This window comes from Brachionichthys hirsutus, unplaced genomic scaffold (genome assembly GCF_040956055.1).
Source record: "Brachionichthys hirsutus isolate HB-005 unplaced genomic scaffold, CSIRO-AGI_Bhir_v1 contig_988, whole genome shotgun sequence".
Lineage (NCBI taxonomy): Eukaryota > Metazoa > Chordata > Actinopteri > Lophiiformes > Brachionichthyidae > Brachionichthys > Brachionichthys hirsutus.
Genome location: NW_027180532.1, coordinates 5815 through 28169, shown reverse-complemented (window position 1 = coordinate 28169; position 22355 = coordinate 5815). Strand labels below are relative to the sequence as shown.

Sequence of the window (22355 nt, the reverse complement as noted above, 5' to 3'; positions counted from 1 at the left end):
CTTTCAGGTGCAAGTTTCTCTTTTTTCCTTTTTCCATCCTTGTCCACGTTTCTCATCATTCACTGCCTGGCCCGCCATCGGCACTGCTCTGGCTTGTTGACTGACTCATCATCCAGCCACGCCGTTGCCGGTTATTAAGAGAAGTGTCATGGCTACCGCAGCGAGATGGTGGAAAAATGTGCTCCTGTTGCCGGGCAGCGAGGACGTCAGGTGGGCACTCTCACCAGGCTTGAAGTGGACACTGAAAGGAGGAGGAGAGGGAAGTCTGTGTTACATAAAACAATAAATACAATCTGTCCAGTAACACAGGTATATAATCTATAATTTACATACCGGTAATTACTAAAGAAGGAAGTCAATTACTGAGCTATGTGTTCCTCTTAAGTACAGTGGCACTTGCTGTTGTAAATATTTGTATACCTTTTTCTTTAATTCTCAGATATTTTATTTTAATAGAGTATTTTTGTACTGTAGGATTGCAAATTTGACATCGGCAAATGATATTAGTACTTCCAACCCTCCTGCACCTTCATGCAACACACCTGACCAAACACATTCCTCATCCCTCTTCGCCTGAAGCCTTCGTTCCATTGAAATGCTTGCTTTTTTTTTTGGATTGTTTGTAGAATTTATTTTTCTCCTCCCTCTTCTAGGGTGGAGGCAGGTGACCCCGGTGTGACCCTGCGGGCAGCAAACAGCTTCGCCTGATAAAGCTGACCCGCAGCGAAGACTTGAGCCATTAGACGTTGGGCCCTTAGCAAAGGTGAGTTTCAAACAGACCCAGGTATAAAGGAGGGTTCACGGCAAACAATGAGTGTTATAAAGCCTGAACATGTTGTTCATGTCATGGGAAGAAATTTGCCCCATCCAAATAAAGTCCTGATAAGGAAATACCTGGGACTGCCTGCTGGCTAATTGCTCTCTAAATAAAACGAGTCTGTGAAAATTCCACAAGGTGATGCTGCCGGTGGAAAATAACACAGCAACACATTTACTCAAGTGCTCGATTAAGAATAGTTTGGAGGTAGTTGTGCTTTGCTTGAGTACATATATGCAATTTTATTTATTATTTTTAGTGTATTACATTCACGGTATTGAAATTTAGCCTTACAATTGAATAAAAAAATTAAGACATGATTGTAAAGATTAGAAAAAAGACACATGAACATTTTGGGATTAATTGATTCGTCATTTGAAGGGAAATGAGTTGAGAAAAATAAATCACAGCTTTTCTGCTTTGCATTGGTGTAGCAGTTATTATTGGGGTCAGACTGTTGGCTGGATGAAAACAAACACGATGAAGCTGCTTTGAGCATTTTTCTCTGTTGCAGAAAATAAATTCTTGGGTTGCAACAAGTTCAAAGGAAGACAATTGTGTGTTCAGATACTGGCTGGTGACGTTCTTTGGCGTTTGCATGTTCTCCTTTCATTCATGTTCTCATTTCGTCCTGGCGATGTCTGACTACTGTTCCAAGATTAAGGATGGGTTAAATACAGGAGAAAAAAATGTCCCCACAGGGATCAATAAAAAATAACGTAACTTAAATAGTTAAACTTAAAGTACTTGTTATAGCCAAATAATTTAAAAAAAATAATAATCTATAACTTTGTACAAAAGTAATGTTTCTAAATCATCTCGTCTGACTCACTAGACGTGTCTGTTTCTGCCGACACCCGGCCTATCGTCCGTTTTTCCTTATTTTGTGTTGCTGTGTTCCAGACGTTTCCAGGTGTTGCCGTTCGGGCGGTAGCGTGCAGCCAATAACAGAGAGCGGTTGGGATGAGAGTAAACATTCTAACGGGATTACATTCTGTTTCTGGCTCTTTCAAATGGAGCAGTAAGTCCTTAGCAGATTCAGGGTGATGCTACACATAAACGGGGTTTTGTGTAGTGGGTTGGATGAAGTTTGCACTTCCGCGATATTCACACCCGAAAATAACTTTTTATAGACGGAATACATGGAATAATGTAAGGCAAAAATCACTGTCAGAACACTGAGAAGGATTAAATGCAACTTCCAAGTGAAGATATTTAAATTTGTCAACAATACTATAGGTTGAACGCTATAAATTGTACCTTCTGGCTTTGGTTTTTGACTAAATTTTCCCCATGGTTCCCACATCTATCTTTATTTCTCATAGAGGTTTCCTCTGGTGCAGGAGGCACCATGCACATGCACTTCCATGACATCAAGTGATCAACCCAGCCTGTCAAGTGTCCTGCCTCACCGTGGGAAATTGAGCATGTGAAAGCACCAGGGACAACATTTCAGGCTAGAGCGATCACAGAGAGAAGGGAGAAGTAGGAAAGAGGAAGAGGTGTAATTACTCCAAAAAAAAAAAACACTCCACCCCCACCCGCTTAGCTATCTCATCTCCAGCTTCAGTGTAGCATGGAGGAAAGTAGCAGGACACAAGGCTTGAGAACTTTGATTAACAGCAAGGCTCATTTCCTGATCGCAGAGGTAACTCTCACCCGGGAGAGGAAAATGAAAGGAGGAAGCATTCATCAAGAGGTGTTCAGGGTGAGGAGACAGGCGATTGATCACGTGGATGTTTAAGAACAATTATGAGGAGTTCACTGTGCATGCATCTGCTGCTTCTATTAGATTTGAGGGGTGTGAAAGCATTCACACAATAGTAGAAGCTCCACACAAAAGCTCTGTCAAGTAAAAGAGCTTTATTTATATGGCATGTGTGCATTTAAAGTGCATGACTGAACTGATGAAATTGTATTTACCCAGGAGAGACCCCCGAGTTGCACCATCTTGTTTACAGGAGCATCCTAATGTGACAGGAATTCAACAAGTCAACACACAATCATAACACACACATCTCCCAGTCATATTGTAGTTCTGCTGTCAGTGTGTGCTTTGATTGTGTTGTTTTTTTCAATCAGAACATGGTGAGGGTGATATGTCTGTGTCAGTGGGTGACATGGATCTAGTTATAGAACTTTTCAGAAGAGATCTGATAACAAAACAGGACTATCTGTGGCACAAGTTAAGAAGTACTGCAAAAGAAATCCCCAATATACGGTTTATTCCCATGCAAATGTCTTGTGTTGATTACAGACGTTGACTTTTTCAATCTAAATCTGACAACAGCATGCACACAGAGGTGAGGACATGCACCTAACTGTGATGTCATGGGATGCAACGTGGGGATAAGACTCACCGTTTTGCTTGAAGACATGGAGCTGAGGGTGCTGATGCTGTTGGCGTCTGTGACCACCATGGCCGAGGGAAAACGTGACGGGTGAGAATATTGTGGGGGCTCCTGCTTGTGAGGATACACTGCAAAGAAAATTCAGACAGCGAGTCAGATTCCCTGCCTTGCAAAATGTTTTCTTCTACATAATCTACAAGGTTGAAGGCAGAGTTGAGTCTATATTTTCTCTACAAATTGCATTTCTATGTTCAAAGGAAGAAAAACCTAATGATCGAGCAAGCTGATTTTGGAAAGCCCACCGACCGGAGCCGAGTGTTACTCACTGTGTGAGTGTGTAACAGTAGCCATGAACGGCTGCTGGCTCATGTGGCTGGGGGGCTGCTGCATCAAGCTCTGCTGGTGGGGGCTGTGGAGTTGCTGGGAAAACTGCACCGGCTGCAGCGCTGCAAGGCTGCCCGGCATGCTGTTGATCACTGGTACCGTCTGAGACTGAGACGTGTTCAAACCTGGGGAGGGACGGCGAAACCTCAGTCAGACCACGTCAGGATGACTAAAGACTTGTCTTGGGATGGGAGGAGGAACTCACTCTGTGCTATGGCCATGACTCCAGACAGAGGCACGATGAGGTTCTGTGTCTGCTGATGGCTGTGATGCGAGCTGTGGATGTTGGTCAGCGTGCTGACTGGAGGGAGTCCTCCACCTGAACCTGAAATCTGGGACATCGGGAAAGAAGTCAATAAAAAACAACAGCAGGATTATATTGGTCACATTTTTAGAGCAGACTATTTCCTTGAAAGTTATGAGCGCTTGAATTTCTGCTATGCAAAATCCCATTGATATATTTTTCAGCAAAAAATAAATAAAAAAATGATGCTGCTAAACAAACGACAGATTCTGATGCAAGTCGACAATAAATGTTGACTTGCATTAGATTTTTTCTATACAACACAACAATCCACTCATACATGGCAAACAAGCAAATACTGACGAGAGAGAGGAGCTGGAAGCACAAATCATACAAGAAATGTCAGCATAGAGTCTTTCTGTAGGATTATTGAAAATATTTGTACCTGTATGTTAGTTTTTCAAATGATTTTTATTAAATCCAAGTCAACAAAACAACACCTGTGTGTACGGTGATGGTGTATTGATCTGGAACTGACGTAGTAGTACTCTGGCTGAGTAGTTGAGCACTACCAGCTGTTCACAGAGCACACATGGGCTGGTTGCACATGTTTGGCTCCCGTCAAACTGCACTACCTGCCCTCCCTGTGGCCATTTCAGATCATCTCCCACAATGCAGAAGTATTTAATCTGATACCGAAGTTTGCAAACAGTTTTGAACATGATCCTGAACAAGATGATCCGTAGACCTCCAATACAGGATTGTCTCAAGGCGCAAAACCTGGGGAAGGGTACAGAAATATTTCTGCTGCTTTGAGAACAGTAGCCTCCATCATCTGTAAATAGAAGAAGCTTGGAGCCACCAGGACTTTATAGAGCTAACCACCCATCTAGCCTGAGTGATAGAGGGAGAAGGGCCTTAATCAGGGAGGTGACCAAAATCACGATGGTCCCGCTACCAGAGGTCCATTCTGTGGATAGAAGAGCCTTCCAGAAGGACAGCCCTCTCTGCAGCACTCCACCAATCAGTCCTATACAGTAGAGGGGACACTCCTGAGAAACATCTAGGTGGCAGTCTACCTAAGGTTTTCCAAAAAGCACCTGAAGGACTCTGAGACCATGAGAAAAAAAGATTCTCTGGTCTGATGAGATGAAGATTGAACTTTTTGCAGTGAATGCCAGGCGTTGGCTCACCGCTCATCGCCTGGCCGGTGCCATCCCTCCAGTGGAGCCTGGTGGTGGCAGCATCAGGCTGTGGGAATGTTTATCAGGGGCAGGAACTGGGAGACCTCAGACTGGGGGTAACACGCTCATCTTTCAGCAGGACAATGACCAAAAGCACACAGTCAAAGATATTACAGGGACTTCAGGACAATTCTGTGAATATCCTGGAGTGGCCCAGCCAGAGCCCAGACTTGAATCCAATCTCTGGAGAGATCTGAAAATGGCTGTTCTGAGAAGAGGAAAGGGCGAAAGCCCAAAGAAAGGTGATTCCAGGCGTTGTGGCATCATAGTCAAAAAGAACTGAGGCTGTAAGTGCTGTCAAAGGTGCATCAACACAGTGTTGAGCAGAGGCTGTGAATACTTGTGTACATGCGATGTCTTAGATTTTTATTAATACATTTGCAGGTTGCCATTTTGGGGCGTTGTGCACAGAATTTTGTGGCGAAAAAAAAAAGATTCTTCCATTTTGGAATGAGGCTGTAACAAAACTAAATGTGCGAAACGTGACGCTCTGTGAATATTTTCCGGATGCAATGTAAGTGGTTCAATCGTTTGTGTTTATGGAGGCTTAAATTATTGTTTGTCCTAAACAAAATATTTTTGGCAGTAAATCACGCATCATATATCAAAAGTATCGCTGCACCTCTACTCGGACGCTGTGAGACCATGCGCAGCTTTCCTTGTCACTGATCAAATATTGGACTAGGGCAGAAGGGAGAAACTCTGAACCAGAAAAAAAACAACACTTGGCCCACAACCAAATGTTGGCGTCATTTCTCTGGCAGAACAAGCGGCGCTCCGCCTATGGGTCTTCTCTGGGAGGCATTTAATCAATAAGAACTGAATGTTTCTTTGTCAGGTTTATTGGCTGAGCAATGAATATCCCTGGCGCACTCTGGCGAAGGCTGCTGCGCTACGCCAGCCATGGCCTGCCACCTCGGCTCCACCTTTCAAACAGAGCAGCACACAATATCCTAATTGTGGCCTCTTGCCAGTGGGTCTATCCAAGAGGAGCTTCAGGAACCTGCTTTGTTCGTTTATGCTAAGCACCGACCAGGTCTTATCTAATCTGAGGCCACGAGGGACCAGGTGTGTTCGCTCACCATCTTGGCGTCAGGTGACAGCAGGCTGTGGCTGTGGTCCAGTCCTCCCGGAGACACCTGCTGGAGCACCGAATGGCTGGACGGCATTGAGTTGCTGCTGTGGTGGCTGATGGTCGTGGAGGAGGTGACCTCACCGGGGCCTTGGCTGTAACGCACTGACACAGAGAGATGGCAGTTAGTTTGACTTGTTGGGCTCACAGCTCCTGTGGCTCTACTGGTTTTATGGGTTAGCGAGATAAAGCATCCACCTCATTCTACGCTGAGCACCGCCGCTGTTTCCCCAACCGACCACCTGTTCTTTGACTCTCAGGCAGTGGAGAACAGTGCAAACAAACACACTGACCCGTTTGCTATCTGCTCAGCCAAGGCCATGAACTGTGTGCATGCACTGCAAAAAACTCCCATCAGAATCTAGAACGAGCTCACAAACACCGCTGACACTGTCCACAATGACGTTCGCACGATGTTTGGATACGACATTGTCCTGTTAGTAATACTGATAAAGGTATAAGAAGCATTTTTCAACTCCAGGTAGCTGAGAGTAACCGGTTGATCGTTCAATACACAGTAATTCTGACCTGTGCTTCTCAACAAATGGGTCAAACTCCCTCCAGAAGGGCAAACAATACATTTAGGAGAGAGATTTACTGATATAACAGGACAAAAGAGAGAAAAAATTAATTATTTGATGAATCTATTTTATTTCTATTGTTTGTTAAATTGTGTCTGTTTGTGCCTCCGTAAAGCTATATTAAGAAATATTGAAAGTAACCACAAGCCAGCAAGATTCTATTCTATTCCATTCCCTCACCTCAATCATTTTAATATCTAGGTTAATTTCATTTATTTATGTTTTATTGCTTTGGTATTTTGCATGATAGTCACTGTGTTGTATGCATATAGGAAAGTGTTCATATGAAGGTCATTTGGTTTAAACAAAAAATAATGAAATGAAAACTAACTATTTAACTATAACTATTATTTCTTCGGACTAAAAGTAAAGTGCAGCACTTGAGAAACTGAGTAGTTACTTTTCTTTAGAGCAAAGTTGCACATTTTCATAATAAAGTTTCATCTTTATTGTAGCATCATCACTTTATCCTGTGTCTAGACTGATTGACCCTAATTAGGAGCTCAAAAGACATTCTGTTCTCCCCCAGGACCAACATTCGCATTTACTGCCCCCCCCCCCCCCCCCCACCCCACACACATACACACACACACCATTGAGTAACTATTACACAATTGCTAACAATGTCCAACACATTCTTGTCGTGTGGTCTCAGCCTCATACAGACAGTGCGAGCGCCCCCCCCGCCCCCCACCTCAGGGGCAGTGTAGAGACAGACGCTGTTTGCACTCAGATCTCCCCTCTTTGCCAAACCCTCCGTCCCTGACCCAGGCGTGTCAGTCAGACATGACAGGATGCAATGATATATACACAGCTACTCTGAGATAAAAGAGGCGGAGGTACTGACACTAAATGTGACCAATGAGGGGGGGCATTGATTTCTTGTCAGGGGTGGAAACTGGACCAGGATGTGTGTGCAGATCAGAAAGTTTCCCCCGAGACATCGGGGGGGAAATCTTTATGTTTGATAGAAAATTCCTACAGAATTGTCTTTATTTGTAACGACTAACTCTAATTATTAGCACATCTGCACAGTATCACAGTGATGGTGCATTTTGGCTGAAAACATGGCAAATTAAGACAAAATGTGTCCTGAAAAAGAATGTGAATTGAATATTTCTATTTGAAAACCCTGCATTAACATCATAACAAATAAATGACCCTGATAAAACTAATAAAACACACATATCAATGCCACAGTACTGATTAAAATGTCATTGACTAATAATATTTTTCAGTGTTACTTGTTTTCAAGAGAGAAAGAAAGCTTTGATTTGATCCTGCTCTGAAGCCAAAATTTTATAATGCCAAAATCCGCTGTTTAAACTATTTAAATTTCTATCACAGGTCTATTTCCTTTTGCCTAATGAGATTTTGATAAAGTGTTGTCGTTGTTGTTGCTGTTCCCGCCTACTTAAAATATTCACGTTAAGTTAAAATAATAAGTCTTCAGACTCCTACTTAAAATGCAGCTGCTGCAACGTCTGAGGCAAAGGCACGGAACCATAGCTCATTCTCTTAAGTACCTGTCCTCCATTTTATTCAAACCGCAGACTTCATATTGTCTGCTGCAGCATAGTAGCAACCTGACAACAGTTCAGCCTGCCTTGTAAACACTGCCGCAGAACAATAAAAGAGTCCATTGGACTCATGACCCCCATAGAAGAGGGCTCATAAAAAGGCAGTTATCTCAGTGCTGGCTGACCTCTCCGAGTGTCAGCGAGAGAAAAGGATGCTATTCAGAACAGTTTTGTTTCTTTGGGTCTGGCAATAATTCTAACTGCAGGGATCGTCGGCATAAGAAAGATTTCCACAATCTAAAAAAAAAAAATGGTTTGCCTGCTATTGTAGAATAATTAGATATTCTAGAGACAACCTTAAACTCAAAAACGACATCATGTGCAAAGATAATTGTATTACAATACACTGTAAAAAGTGTCCTGTAAGATGAGAGAGCTGGGGGAGGGCGAGAACTTCAGAAGGGGAGTGGTAGTAAGGATCTTCAGCTGGTTTTAAAGGCTCTAGCTCCCTGTGTGACACATGTAATATCAAAGCCTGCCTCCCCAACCCCAGGCAGCGCTCATTGTGGTGGCCCTGCATATGACAGACCTCCTGGGTCTCTGCAGGACGTATCCAGGCTACTCTTTGTGACTCTGAGAGACACAGAACAGTGGAAAGTGCAGAGCTAGGCCAGCTTTTCTATGTGAGTGCCTTTTTTTAGCTAGCCTGAGGTGAAGGAAAGAAATGCAATCCACCAATAACCCCCCCCCCCCACACACACACACACACACACACACACTGTATCTGATCTGGAACTTCTGAGTCTGCTATTTTTGCAACTTGCAGAACAAAGCAGCTCAGCCTACACAGAAATCGACTCAGTTATTTAGGGACCTCAGCAGTCAAATTAACTGTGGAGCGTCTTTTATTTCTCCACACACAGCATCTTTTGGTTTCAATAAAGTTCGGGCACTGCGAAAACGATAAAAAAATATTGTAATATATGCTTCATTTAATGTGAACAAAGTATTGAGATTGGGGCAATAAAAAAGAAGGTGTGGGGGAACTCCAAAACACCTGTTTAGAAAACTACACAGGTAGAATACAAACGCTGCATTCTCTTTTAACTTTTGTCTCAAGCTCATCAAACAAAAATACAAACATCTGTAATGCCAGACTGTCATGGTGTTCATGGGCAACACCCATGAATAAAAAGAAAACAATCACTCTTAACTTTTCATTTGCCTGACAAATACAATAGCTGCATAAACTCTTGTTATCCACATTTTATTTATGTTTTGAGTTTATATTTGATGATTAAAATTATTTAATCCATATATGCTGCATGTTCTACCTTATTAATATTATGGAATATGTTAATTTTTATGTGAAATGTTTTCAGCAATGTAGAAACATTTTGATAAAAAAAAATTGAATATAACAAAATGGTATATAGTAATAAATAAACAAACAAACAAACAAACACTTAAGTAAAAGTTTACTCAATTACAATTATCTCAATATATATATATATTAAATAGTACTGTTATTTATTTTCTTTCATTTTCTTTCTTTTCTAACATTTTTATGATATCTATTTATGATATTAACTAACTTGATAGCTGAAATCATTGTTTGAATTCAAAATGTGCCAAATGCAATGGCTGACGATTTGGGGGGATGAACAACAGGTAAATATTGCACAGGAAAACACAGGTGCGTGTTCACATACGCCAGCTAACACTTTGGTCATTCTCATTTCTGAACGCAAAGGGGCCATGCCCAAAACTGCGCGTCACACCGTTTGACGGTTTACCCGGTTGTAACCAACTGGTCAACGGACTGAAACAAAATCAATAAAAACTCCCAAAGTAAGAGGAGTTTCTTTAATCTGACCAGGCAGTGACCTCTCTTGATGACCAAAGGTGTGGCAGCGATTTAAGGAGGGGGTTTGACTGGCTTTCTCTGTGAGCAAAGAGGAGGTCATCAGTCCTGTCTGGCCAGAAAAGAGCCAATACCTCCGTGGACAGCTCCTGCTGCTTCAAGTCTGCACCCAGCCTCAGCATCTCCACTGCTGCCCATAAATGTGATGCGGGGGGGGGGGGGGGGGGCTTTAAAATCCATCCTTCTCAAGGCCCAGCGGAGATAAATGAACCTAGGTTACAGTCACTGCAGTCTTCTAATACACCGCAGACAATGGGACCTCCTACCAAGGAGAGTAGGAGTCAGAGGAGCTCCTTATCAAAGGCCTGGGAGATGTAGCAGCAAAGGATTTTAATTGTCCATTAAGCATGCATAATGCAGGCCATGCCCTAGCAACGCAATGAGACACCCTGCTGGGATATTATTGTCAGGCCAGAGGCTGACACTGAAAAACAGCTGATGTTGTCAGAAGGATGCCAGCAGGACACCTTGTAAGCAGCCAGCTAAGGTTTTTTTTTTTTCCGGTTTTTTTTTAACCTGCCAAACCCCGACCCTTCCACCAACCTTTGCAACCTGAGGTCAATGCCTGGTCGGGTGTTCTGAGTAACAACAAAAAAAGAAATCCTCAAGCAAACAGGCAATCCACAAGTGAGACCAGTTTATCCAAAGCTAAAGGAGCAAGCCAAGGCAAACAGTTTGTTTCCCCCTTCAAAGTGTGCCTCGCGTTCGAACACGAGGGGACAACAATAGGCTCTGAGTAAGTCCCTCAAATCACTTTATGGAGGGTGAGTGATGGCACGGAGGATAATGGTCCGCGAGGCCTATCAGCTTTGTTTTTACGTCCTATACACCAGGTAGACTCTGTCAATACTAATTACTTCAAATGCAAACATCAGGTCGGGGTGAAACACGGAGAGCAATAACGTTCTGCATTTCCTTGTTGTGGCAACTCCTCTGAGCAGAGTCATTAGCAACCTGCATGGGAGGAGGAAACGTGGAAATGACGGCGTTATGGCTCGGTAATCTGGTCGAGTCTGCCCCCCCCCCACCCCCTCCCTGACCCTGGCCCGACCCTGGCCTGTCACAGGATTGCTGCCCTTTGTGTCATGCTTCTCCGTGCTGACTTTGGAGTGGAGATTGCAGGTACAATGTGGATTGTTCTCGGTGTGTTTTCAAAGATCGGAATAACAATGGCATTTGCTCAGCTCACTCACTCACGCTCATTTATCACTCATCCCCTCTTTCGCTGCCGCTCTGATCACATCAGCCATGTTTCTGACCATTTCTGACAGCATTATAACACCAATTGAGAAAATTGGTGTTATACACTTTTTGCTCTATTATGTCTAATTTAAGAGTAAACACTTTGTATTTTCCCTCTAGATTGATTTTGTGCTCAGATGTGTTTCATGTATTTTTTTTTAACAACAGGGATGAATCTGCACACATTCAGAATATCAGAAATGCTGTTTGAAGCTTTTCGTGGCTCAAGACAAAGCAGTCAGGAAACTGACCTGATGTCACACGAGTCAACGGCACTCAGAGACTCCAAGTTTGAAAATGTTCATCTGCATTCGCTGTGATGACAGCCAAATGCAAAATGCATTGTGGGTAATGCATGCGTGACGTTTTTATAATTCATAAAGATATGAGGACAAAAAAAGATGACTGCTCTACTGTAGTTGTAATTAGACTTGTAATGGACATTCTGTGTGCTTTTCATGTCTTACTGGGAGGAGAAGCGCTGTTCTGGTGATGATGTGGCGACAGCAGAGGGTTGATGCTGTGAGGCTGAGTTGTAATGGCATCCATGGCCAACTTCTGCCTGAAGGCTTCCTCTTTCCGCCGGTTGGCAAACCAGTTATAGACTCTCACCTCGGTGACGAGATTAGAGCCGAGGCCCTGAGCTTTGGAGGGGGAGACGCCTCTCTGAAGACACTCGGCTCTGCGGAGACGCAGGTGAAAAATCCGCGTTGATATTTTATGCGTTGCGTTTCCCTACAGAGCTGCAGCACCGTGTCATCGTTTTGTACCTGTTGCATTCTTCGACCAGCGTCTCCCGCTCCTCCTTGCTGGGGTTTTTCTGCCGCTCGTAGGCCTGATAGAGGATTTGCTGGGATGCAGGCCCCCATTTGAAACGATTCCGCCTCATTTTCTTGTTCGACGGTTCGCTGCCGATCTCATCGCCTGGCTGGCCCTGACCAGACGGGTTGAACTCTGGGAAAAAAAACGCCGGATCCTGATTGCCTTTGTCTGTCATGTTGTTGTCGGAACCGTGAGGTGCTTGGTTGAACTCTGAAAAGAAAAGTTGCACTCAATAAAATATTTGATGGGAGGGAAGCAAATTGCCATATGATTAAAAACTACAATAAAAAATGTTTTAACCGCCTTTTAATGCTTTATGGCAACATCAGGAGGACCTAACACAAGCCCACTGGTGTCAGTGCAGGAATATGTCATCCAGGGTGATGAGGAACTGTACAATGCAATATCCGAACACGTTTGAAACCCAAACCAAAAACGCTGTGCTGTGGCCAACTGCTCTTTACATGCTGGGGCCAGGCTGTGAGAAACTCAAATATTAACTCACGTCTGAGAATTTCCCGCTGTTTCCTGCCATACCAGGTGTAGAGGGCCGCTCGCTTCTGTGTTTTCATGGGCGTGCCCTTGTTGAGGTGCTGGGAGAGGTGAGACTGGTTCAGCCCAGTGACGTCCACCACCTCCCGTTGGGGGATGTTGTGCTGCTGCATGTAACCTTTGATCATGCGGGCAGCTCGCCATGGATCCTCTCTGCGTTCCGATAAAACACAACAATGTCACCACTAAAAGAAGACTTCAAAGTTCAAAGTAGATATTCAAATATTGTAAAAGGATAAATTCTTCATGCAGGGGGAAACTTTTTTTTTTTAATATTTAGGACATTTAAAGGAAAAAATCTGTGTGTTTATTTTAAATATTTTAAATATTCTATTGAGACTCATGAAAGTCCTTTCATTTGGCCTGGCGGGTTTGAGGCAGCAAGTTTAAATGGGCTGTACTGTTAAAAAAAAAAAAAAAAAAACATCTCACAGAAGACCTGTTTGCATTGTTCAATAGGCTGTAAATATTTTTCAAAGGTTAGTTCAAGTCGCGGCAAGAAACTGGGAACTAAAATTTGGCTCCGAGCACATGATTTGATTGGAAACATATTAGATTTATATAAATTTGAACTAAATTTGTGTAATAAAAAATTAGAAGCGTCATAAAACTTCAAATAAATTGAAATTTGCCAAATAAAAAATAAAAACAACTTTCTTTTAATCAGTCAATATAAAATATAAATGTGGGTACAATCAAACGAAATCTCTTTCTTAAAAGTTTCTTTTTAAAGCGTCATACTGAGAGGATAATGTGAAACATGAGGTCAGAATTATGTACACTATATTTATTTATTTGTACACTATAAACAAACAAACAAACTAATACGTAAATAATTTACTTATAATATATCTTAAATTATGTTTAGCTGTTGTCTATCTGTATTTACTTTTAAAACAGATTATTAAATTAAAACGCGCAAAATCCTACCTGTCAAATTAGACGTTCACATCGCGCGTCCTGCGCCAGAACGAAAGTGTGATAAAAACATTCCGGTAATCGGATGTAAAGTGAAGCCTTACAGTCCGACTACAACAGTCCAGACAGCGACATCGGTAATTATAGCAAATCTACACACGACTGTTTGTTTTGGAGAATGTGGAGGCCTGCATAAGTCTGCGGGTTAAGTGGGAGATGTTAGTTTATAACTTTTGACAATGAATAACCAGATCTCCATTCACTCTAATCACACGCCACTGTGTATCTTTCAGTTGATGATTTATAGAATTAAATTAATAATAACTTAACTACACGTGGGTTAGTTTTGATTTTCTTCCGGTCTCGTAAAAGCTTCAGGTGTCAGGAAAAAGTGGAAAAAATGGAAATAATTCGAGATAAATTAATTAGAGACACGGTGACAAATTAAGATTATTATTGTATGCATGGTGAGTTTAACGACACACGAAAAATAGACAATTTGGTCTATAATAATAATAATAATAATAATAATAATAATAATAATAATAATAATAATAGTTATTATTTTTGCTGTTGTTGTTGTTGGGAGCTTTCACTTTGTGCTCGTGATGCCGTATTTTTTATCGCTGAGAGGTGGAGTAGCCGATAGTTAATAATAAATAGATCTAAGTTCAGTTGTTAGTTTGCAAAGGTAAAGAAAAAAATACTAATCCATCTGGATAATTAGTAACCAGTCGTGGCGGGTTATTTTAAAATTGTAAACAAAGAAGGAAAATAAAGCTTCACATTTTAAATGTCCATTTTTAGGCCTATTGCTTTCTTTTCTTTCTATTTTTTAATTTTGAAGCCAAGCAAGCAAAAAAAAAAAAAAAAGCAGGATTATTGTAGTAAATTATATGAGAGTCGAGATTACGCCTTTTAGCCTTTTACTTAAAGCTCAAGTTTAAACTTTGAACGCGTGGATTTCAGAACACTTACGCCAGCATGCGATCGACCTCCGCCCGCTGCTCCGCCGCCTCCTCCGTGTTGAGCGACTGGAGCTCCTTCAGTATCGGCGGCGTGTCGTAGTCGTCCCCGTCCTCGGAGCCCTCGTCCCCGGACAGCTTGCCCTTGCCGTGGCCGTTGGTGAGCGTGTGGAAGACGGGCTTGGAGTCGGCGTCCCCTCCGCTCATCTGGCCGCTCTGGGGGGGCGCGGGCGCGGGCGACATGGGCAGGCTCTCCAGCTTCACCCCGAAGCTCTGCGCGCCGGGGTCCATGTCGTCCAGGGCCTGGATCAGGACATCTTTGGTAACTCCCGAGTCCAACAAGGCGCTGAGGAGCTCTTGCTGCAAGGATGTCAGCTTGGATACCATTTTAGAGAACATCAAAAGCACAACATAAAGCCTGCTCGGTGCGCGCTGCAGTCACTGGTGCAGGGGAAACGGTAAAAAGTAAATATATATATATATATATATAAAAAATAAAGCTCCCGTCGTCCTCTCCGGTTCGGTGTTGGTGGGTTTTACAGCTGGTGACACCTGCTCCGGGAAGCTGCTTCACTTCCCTGCTGAAGGGGAGGATGGAGCAACTTTGCCATGATGCTTTCTGCGCGCAGGGGGATATAAAACATGATAATGAGTGGGCCGGCTGATGGGAGCCTTATGTAAATCCAGAATAAGGGCCTCTCTGTGTTGACACTGCTGCACGGCTGCTTTTATTGGCTCCGCTTATCACCAAAACTTTCGTGGACCTTGGACTCCTGCATGAGCCATAAAGAGTTTTTAAGAAAGGCGAGCTGCACACATCGCTGGATTAAATTCTCTCTACGCATTCTCTTTGATACCTTGTAGAAGCAGTGTGCAGTAATGTACGTGTATATAAAGTATATGTACACAGCTTAATTATACTTAACAACACCTCCATCCTCTTAATAAGGGGTTGTTTCATGCCCAAAATTAATTCAGATGTTTCCGTTAATGAATGGAGGCTAAATGGTCTCATTGGTTTGATTCACACCAAAGAGGCAATGATGTTTATGTATTTAAAAATGTATGCAGTCAAAAATAAATGCTTTAATTCGGTTTTGATTGGTGTCATTTTCTCTGATAAAGCAGCCAATAGACTAATAATAATCCAGAAAGCCAGTCTGGCCCCTACTGACCATAGTTATACTAATATATTTTAAAGCAGTATTGATAACCTTGAAAATAATGTGTCTTGAAAAACTGTCCATTGAATATAATGCGTCTCTGCAAATGATGTTTGATATTAATGAAAGCCTCAGTTTGATCTTAGAGTAGAATATCATTTTGAAACATTTTATTATCAATGTTAGAGCAGAATTATTGTAGGATCGCGTCCGGCATTCATTCCCTAATCGTTCTCTTCATGAAAGATTTAATTTGACTGAAATCTTTTTTAAATTCATGGAGGTGTGAGCTGCGCCTGCCAAAGACGATGGATGAACCCAAGATGTTCAGCGTGACAGCTCAAGCAAACTCATTTAAATTTTAGTTTGAACATTTCACAGAATATATTTTGTTTGCGAACACTAGCTGAGATTTGAAGGAGGCTATTTGTGATGAACTTGGAATATTTGGGATAAATAAGGAATCTAAAAAGTTAGACAGGCTGCTGATCCTTTTCATGATGAGCCGGACCTTTGCCTGTTAATTTTTATAGTCACGTCCTTTTCTTGGTTTTACACGAGAATGTTTAGATCAGTGGAGAAATCTAAACTTTAAAAACAATGTGACTTCAAAAGTCCCTCTGGAGAGAGCGAGAGAGAGAGAGAGAGAGAAATAGGTCCTTTCACTCATTCTCAGTTTTTTCTCTGCAGCATGTAAAAATAGTTTTGTGATGAAAAATGAACTATTGCTATTGCTAAACTTTTTTCCGTTTACACATGAAAATCCCTTCTTCTTAGAGACACATCAGTGGTGTAATATCTGTGCTGTTTTGCACATATTCTGGTTGCCATGTTTCATCATGATGAAGGAAACAGTTGAGCTCAGAAAGGTTTGGGGGTTTATAACTGATCCGGAACCAGAAGGTGTAAGATCTGTTTATCTCATAGAGCATTATAAAAACCTTTCTTTGCCATAAGGTGTAAGAAAGAGGTTATGTTTTTAATGTTTTTGTCTGTCTGTTTGTCAGCAGGATTACGGAAAAATGCTGGATGGCTCTTGATGAAGAAAAAAATCTGAAGATGGTTCTTGGTCTAATTTAGATTACATTACATTTTGGGAGCATTCCAGGTCCCCTTCTACAAAACAAATCTTCTCATAAAATAAAATAAAAATCACGTCTTGTAAAAGATGCATTAAATTTACTCACCAAAAATGACAGTCATAAAGGGGTTCGATTTGCACTGTCATGCAAAATGTCTTCTGGGTCTGATCCAGGAAAAAATATTAAATTTGAACATTTAAAACCCCATTTACAGATTTTTAAAATCAGTTATAAATACAACTCTGATTCACTTTTACTTTTAATGGTTGCTGTATAAAGATACCAAGAACAATTCAGAACCTTTTGATGATGATCCAGATCACCATGTGCATGGTGTAAAATCCTTGGAGGGGAATGAGCTGCTTGGCGGAGGTCTGCGCTCTCCTTGAATCATTTTGGACTCCAGGCCCACAGAAGCCACATAGTTTTTGTGAATAGGTATGATGGTTTACAACAAACCAATTATTTCTTAGACATATAAACTTTAAGTGTAGTATCACTTTGGCTGATCATTACTAATATGCAGGATTGCTGTATACATTTGTTACGGTTGCAGTTTCTTTGTGTTCCTTTATAGAAAGAGCTACAATTCTGATGTACCTTTTCTAAATATAATTAATAACGCAAGAGGAAATGAAAAGCACCCGAAGGTTTAGGGAGGTCGTTAATAACCTGCTGCTGAGTTCTGGAGACACGTTTAAGGCCTCTGTAGGAATTCTGCTGATTTCACTAGCTGTGTTTTATTAAAGGCACATTTTGTTTGATTGGAACACAAAACAAAAACCCGATAGGTGTTGCTATTGAAAGCCTCACTGGTGCTGAGGTTGTCTTTACACTCACCGCTCTGCTCTGTTATCTCTGGCTACCATAACGTTGCCCTGAGGTACACCCGAGCTGCCCCTCGCTCTGGTGTCAAGCAGCATCTCCTGTGTTATGGGTGAAGTTAATAACCCAGTGGAAACGGATGAATTACAGTCCGACTGCAGCCCCATCGTCTGATGTCTGGAATGCCACTTTTGGGGAGCCATTTCACCCAACGGCAAAAAGGGCTCATTTAAACGATAGAGTTCAGTTTGAAACCGAAGGGATGGTAAATTAGAAAAATATATATAAAATGTATGCAACAGAGGGTTTATTTCCCCAAAAAAGTCATGAAGCAATGATAAGCAAAGATGGCAACAGACTCTGATTCAAAAGTATAGTGCCAAGATTATTTTTTTAAACTCAAAGGAGTTTTTATAAATTTATAAATGTATAAATTTTTTATAAATTCAGTACAACAATCCTCTTGGAAACCCTCCTGCCACCTCTGTGCGACAACACTTCAGCAAACATGTCTGTTGCTCTTTCACATGCCTCCAGTTGAATCCATGAACCATTAACGACAAATAATAACAAGCAGCAAAAACAGCTCATCCAGTACACAGACCATCACCTCTTGTGAAAGCAGCGTGTGCACTGGAGCGCAGCGAGAAACATGCACTGCCCATTATGCTTTCATGTTGAGCAACCGGGGACGGGGACCATCCGGGGACGGGGCCCATCCGGGGACGGGGACCATCCGGGGACGGGGCCCATCCGGGGACGGGGCCCATCCGGGGACGGGGACCATCTGGGGGACGGGGACGGTCTGCTGGTTCTTGTCTGTTCCCGGGTGTCCTCTTCCAGGCATGTCAGTCCTGCAGACGCAAAGACGAAGGATAAGATGACGTTGTGTGTTTTTATCATTGTCATTAAATGGAGAATCCAAACTGAAAAAAAAAGCATTGTCTTGTCTTGTCGTTTATGAACACCGTAGTTTTGTCGACATTTAAACAACAACTTTTGGATAAATGTTTTTGGATTATGTGAACTAATTTAAGCAGGAGGAATCAGCCAGATTGAGTCCAAACCAAAGATCAACTCACTTTGGGTTCATGCCCTCAGCTTTGGAACCGTGCATTTAGTACACAAGGAGGTGTCTTTGTTATTGTATTTCAGTTTCCAGACGTGTGTCTTGGAGTAATGATAACCTATGTTGCTATTTTTTTTCTTAGTTGGACTTGTGCTTTCTTAATATGCACATTTATTTGTCTTTTCCATTAATCTGCAGCTCTCCCAATCATTTAGTTGTTCTGAAGCTTTGAACTGAAACACATGCACAGATGAAGATTGTCAAAGAAAGACAAAAATACTACATCTTATATTGGGTATTTTCTTTTATTCAACTTCACTGCATGTTTATGAAGTCAAAACATGAAGTTACATCTGTTTAATAGTAAACCTATTTCATTTTAGTGGTTAGTTATCACAGTTGCTGCCGCTTATATCTAATCCATTGGTCCGAATGGTCGCTTTGCCGCCTGGATCCAGCCAGTGTATACCTGTTTTATACCTGTGATTGAGGCTTTCAACACACGCACTGAGTTACCTCAATGCATACTTGGCTGCTTTCAGCGTCTTCACTCACCTCCCTTGATCTCGTGCTCCTCGCCCCCACATCCTGGCCTGTGCATGCAGCGGAACATTTGGAAAGTGACGAATGAAAAGGGCAAGGCCTGCATGGCGTATGCGTGCGGTTCAGGAACCAGCAGCCGTGTACCGTTCCACCGGCTGAGCTGGACCTTAACCTCAGCCTTAACCCCCCCCCTCCCAACTGCACATCTCCCAGCATCAGAAAGCGGAGATGAGTGTTTGCTGTCAAATCCTGCTGCTATTTGCATCTGAGATGAGGAAGGAGTTGAAAGATTCTTCCTCAATGCGTTACATAGTTCTAAACTTTAGATATACGACGACATAAGTTTTATTTGCTTTATGTCACAAATTAGAAGATTTTGAAAAGCTTAGTCTTGCCTCAAGGTTAGCAATATCTGCATAACTAGCAACTGTAAAGTACTATAGTGTAATAATCAGGTTATAACCATTTGTTTTATCAGTTTTATCACCAAAGGGTAACAATGGCATGTATACAAATCATTGTGATTTCCTTTCCTTTCCTTTCCCAGTTTTGCCAGGTCACGCCCAGCTGCTCTGTGATTACCTGGCCTGTAAATGACAGCGTTGTGATCTTAACATACAACATATCTCACCAAATAAGTTTTGATTTTACCCTGAACCTATTTTCTTAGTTGGACTTGTGCTTGAAAAATATTTTTAAAACAAAATACAGAAATACCGCACAAAAATAACATCAGATTGACTTCAAATAGAACAATCTGGCATGTATAATCCACTCCTGTCGATTAACCTCAATCCACTCTGGACTTTGTCTCTCTCTTTATGCTGCCTCACCTGATTTCTCATATTATGCTGTGTGGAAGAAAGCTTTCTTAAAAGTGAGCGTCATCTTCCCCAGCATTCAACAAGAACACATATTATTTATATATATATATATATATAAAGCAGGAGCCTTCAACAGCCTGTAACACATTGTTACCCTTGGAAAGAGCCAGACTAGCTGTTGCTAAGCTAACAGGAAAGATGTCTTGTGCAAATCAATCAGGACATGTCTGCAAGGAATACGCTCTCGTGTACCTGTATGGTAAATGGTAAATAAAAGAGAGCCCCCCTTCCCTCCCCCCCCACTCCGCCCAAAAGCACATGCACACAAACACACACAGACCCTCATTAATCATGCAAATGGTTTGTGTATTTTATGATAATAATCGCTCATCGGATTACCTCTTCTAAATCTATCAGTGATCAGACTTTTCCACACGTCCTTTGATTGTGTCAGAGCTTCTCCCTCATTGGATGGAGCCGAAGCTTTGATCACTATCAGCCCAATAATCAATACACCCATTAATCACTGTAGGATGGCTGAATTGTGGCCCACGGGCAAAATGAGCAGGACTCTGAAGAGAACATTTCTGCTTGCATCACACTGATACGAGTCAGCATGAGGAAGAGGAAAGTGATGGAAGGCGCTGGCATCCCTCCGCTCCTCCCAAATCATAAACATGACCTGGTCGTGATCCTGTGCTGGAGAGCTGGGATGGCCTGTGGCAGCAAGTCTGCAGCGTTGGTGGTGTGTGTCACAGACACAGTGTTGGCTCTGTCAACACGGTCTGCAGCAGAGGGTGTGTGTGTCGGTGTGTGTGTGTGTGTGTGTGTGTGTGTGACAAAGTGTTTCTGTTGGTTTGAATCAAGCCAAAGACTTTAAAGTCTCTCGGCCGTGTTTGCTTTTCATGCACAAGGTGTATGTGCCGCCAGAGATTGAGCTTTTCCTCCTCTTTCCTTTTGTTAATTCACGTCAGATCAGAGCAGCTTTGAGGTTTGGCTCTTCGTCAAGTCACAGCAAATTGATTTCTGCCCCAGCATTGTTTGATTAAGCCTTTACTTCTCTCTTAAGTGGTATTATTATTTTATTTTATTTTATTTTGCGCTGACAAAGCAGCTGATAAGAAACACCAAACAGGCATAACACAGATTTGGGATTTTCCATCCTATCAAGTTTACAACAACTCAGACACGAGAGCGAGTACTGTGATGTAGTATTTTGTTTGTCAGGGCAGCATGACCCCTTGCCTCATGTACTCATGTACGCCAACAGGACGATACGTCCACACTTCTACTGCAGCTGGAGCTCAAGTCTTCTTCTTGCATTCACTCCAGTGCTGTGATTTAAAGCCTTTACAACTCCCTTTATCTGAACAGACAGGGGGGAGATATTTGATGGCAAAGGTCATGAACCCTCTGCAGTTCACTTCAGAACATGTAGGAACATCAATACCCATGGATTCATCATGTCTGTTTTGCTTTTTCAAGACACAGACTGAAAACCAGGGTTCAGTTTGTATTTGGATTCATTTCTGGCTACAGAAGCAACAAGCGCTGCCAGACTAGAGGAGCAAACGTAGACCAGTCAGAGCACAGGATGAAAATCACGTCTCATTTATTTTCCATGCTTTATCCGTGTACCGGGTCTCGGGTCATGCTGCAGCCTGTCCCAGCAGTGTACGGGGCGAGAGGCGGGGTACACCCTGGACAAGCCGCCAGTTCATCGCAGGGCCACACAGACAGATAATCATTCACACACACACTCACAGCTATATCAATTTAGTGTAACCAATGCATCAAATTCAGAATGAAATTAAGAAAAGATTTACATTTTAACAGTGAAACATTTTCCATTTTCAAGTGGTTTTTTTTGTCAAAAAACTAAAATGTTTTTAGTTTAGTGTTGATGTCATCCCCTGTCAAGCATTACACATTAAGTTGAGACAACTAAACTCAAGGGGCCTTCTTGCTGAATTAATGTACTACAGCCAGAAACAGTTTATTATTCAATCATGAATTACTTACTACAGCGCAACCAAAATTGCCCAATCACACAAAAAAAGCCAGATTGGGTAGAAAGCCTGCCAACCTGGCAACATGTGAGCGATGCACCCTGCATAACCTTTAATTATTATTTTTGTGAGTAACATTTCTGA

General features: G+C 42.2%; 1 protein-coding gene across 1 annotated transcript; it reads right to left on the bottom strand.

Moving 5' to 3' along the window:
- Window positions 1-220: 220 nt before the first annotated feature.
- On the bottom strand, window positions 221-15095 carry LOC137915851 (hepatocyte nuclear factor 1-beta-A-like). The gene is made up of 10 exons (XM_068758971.1): window positions 14710-15095; window positions 12767-12966; window positions 12210-12471; window positions 11907-12121; window positions 6123-6277; window positions 3758-3884; window positions 3495-3677; window positions 3178-3296; window positions 2741-2785; window positions 221-241 (listed from the first exon to the last, which is right to left on the bottom strand). Exons 1-10 carry the CDS (start codon window positions 15093-15095, stop codon window positions 221-223), a joined length of 1713 nt encoding a protein of 570 aa, XP_068615072.1.
- Window positions 15096-22355: the final 7260 nt, after the last annotated feature.

What these genes read in the sequence shown, in the direction of transcription:
- LOC137915851 (XM_068758971.1), bottom strand. Translation starts at nt 15,095, where the DNA reads ATGTTCTCTAAAATGGTATCCAAGCTGACATCCTTGCAGCAAGAGCTC. An exon ending in GAGGTCGATCGCATGCTGGC is followed by an intron (nt 12,967 to 14,709) that starts GTAAGTGTTCTG and finishes ATCGGAACGCAG; the next exon opens with AGAGGATCCATGGCGAGCTG. An exon ending in TACTGTTACACACTCACACA is followed by an intron (nt 3,297 to 3,494) that starts GTGAGTAACACT and finishes TTTTCTTTGCAG; the next exon opens with TGTATCCTCACAAGCAGGAG.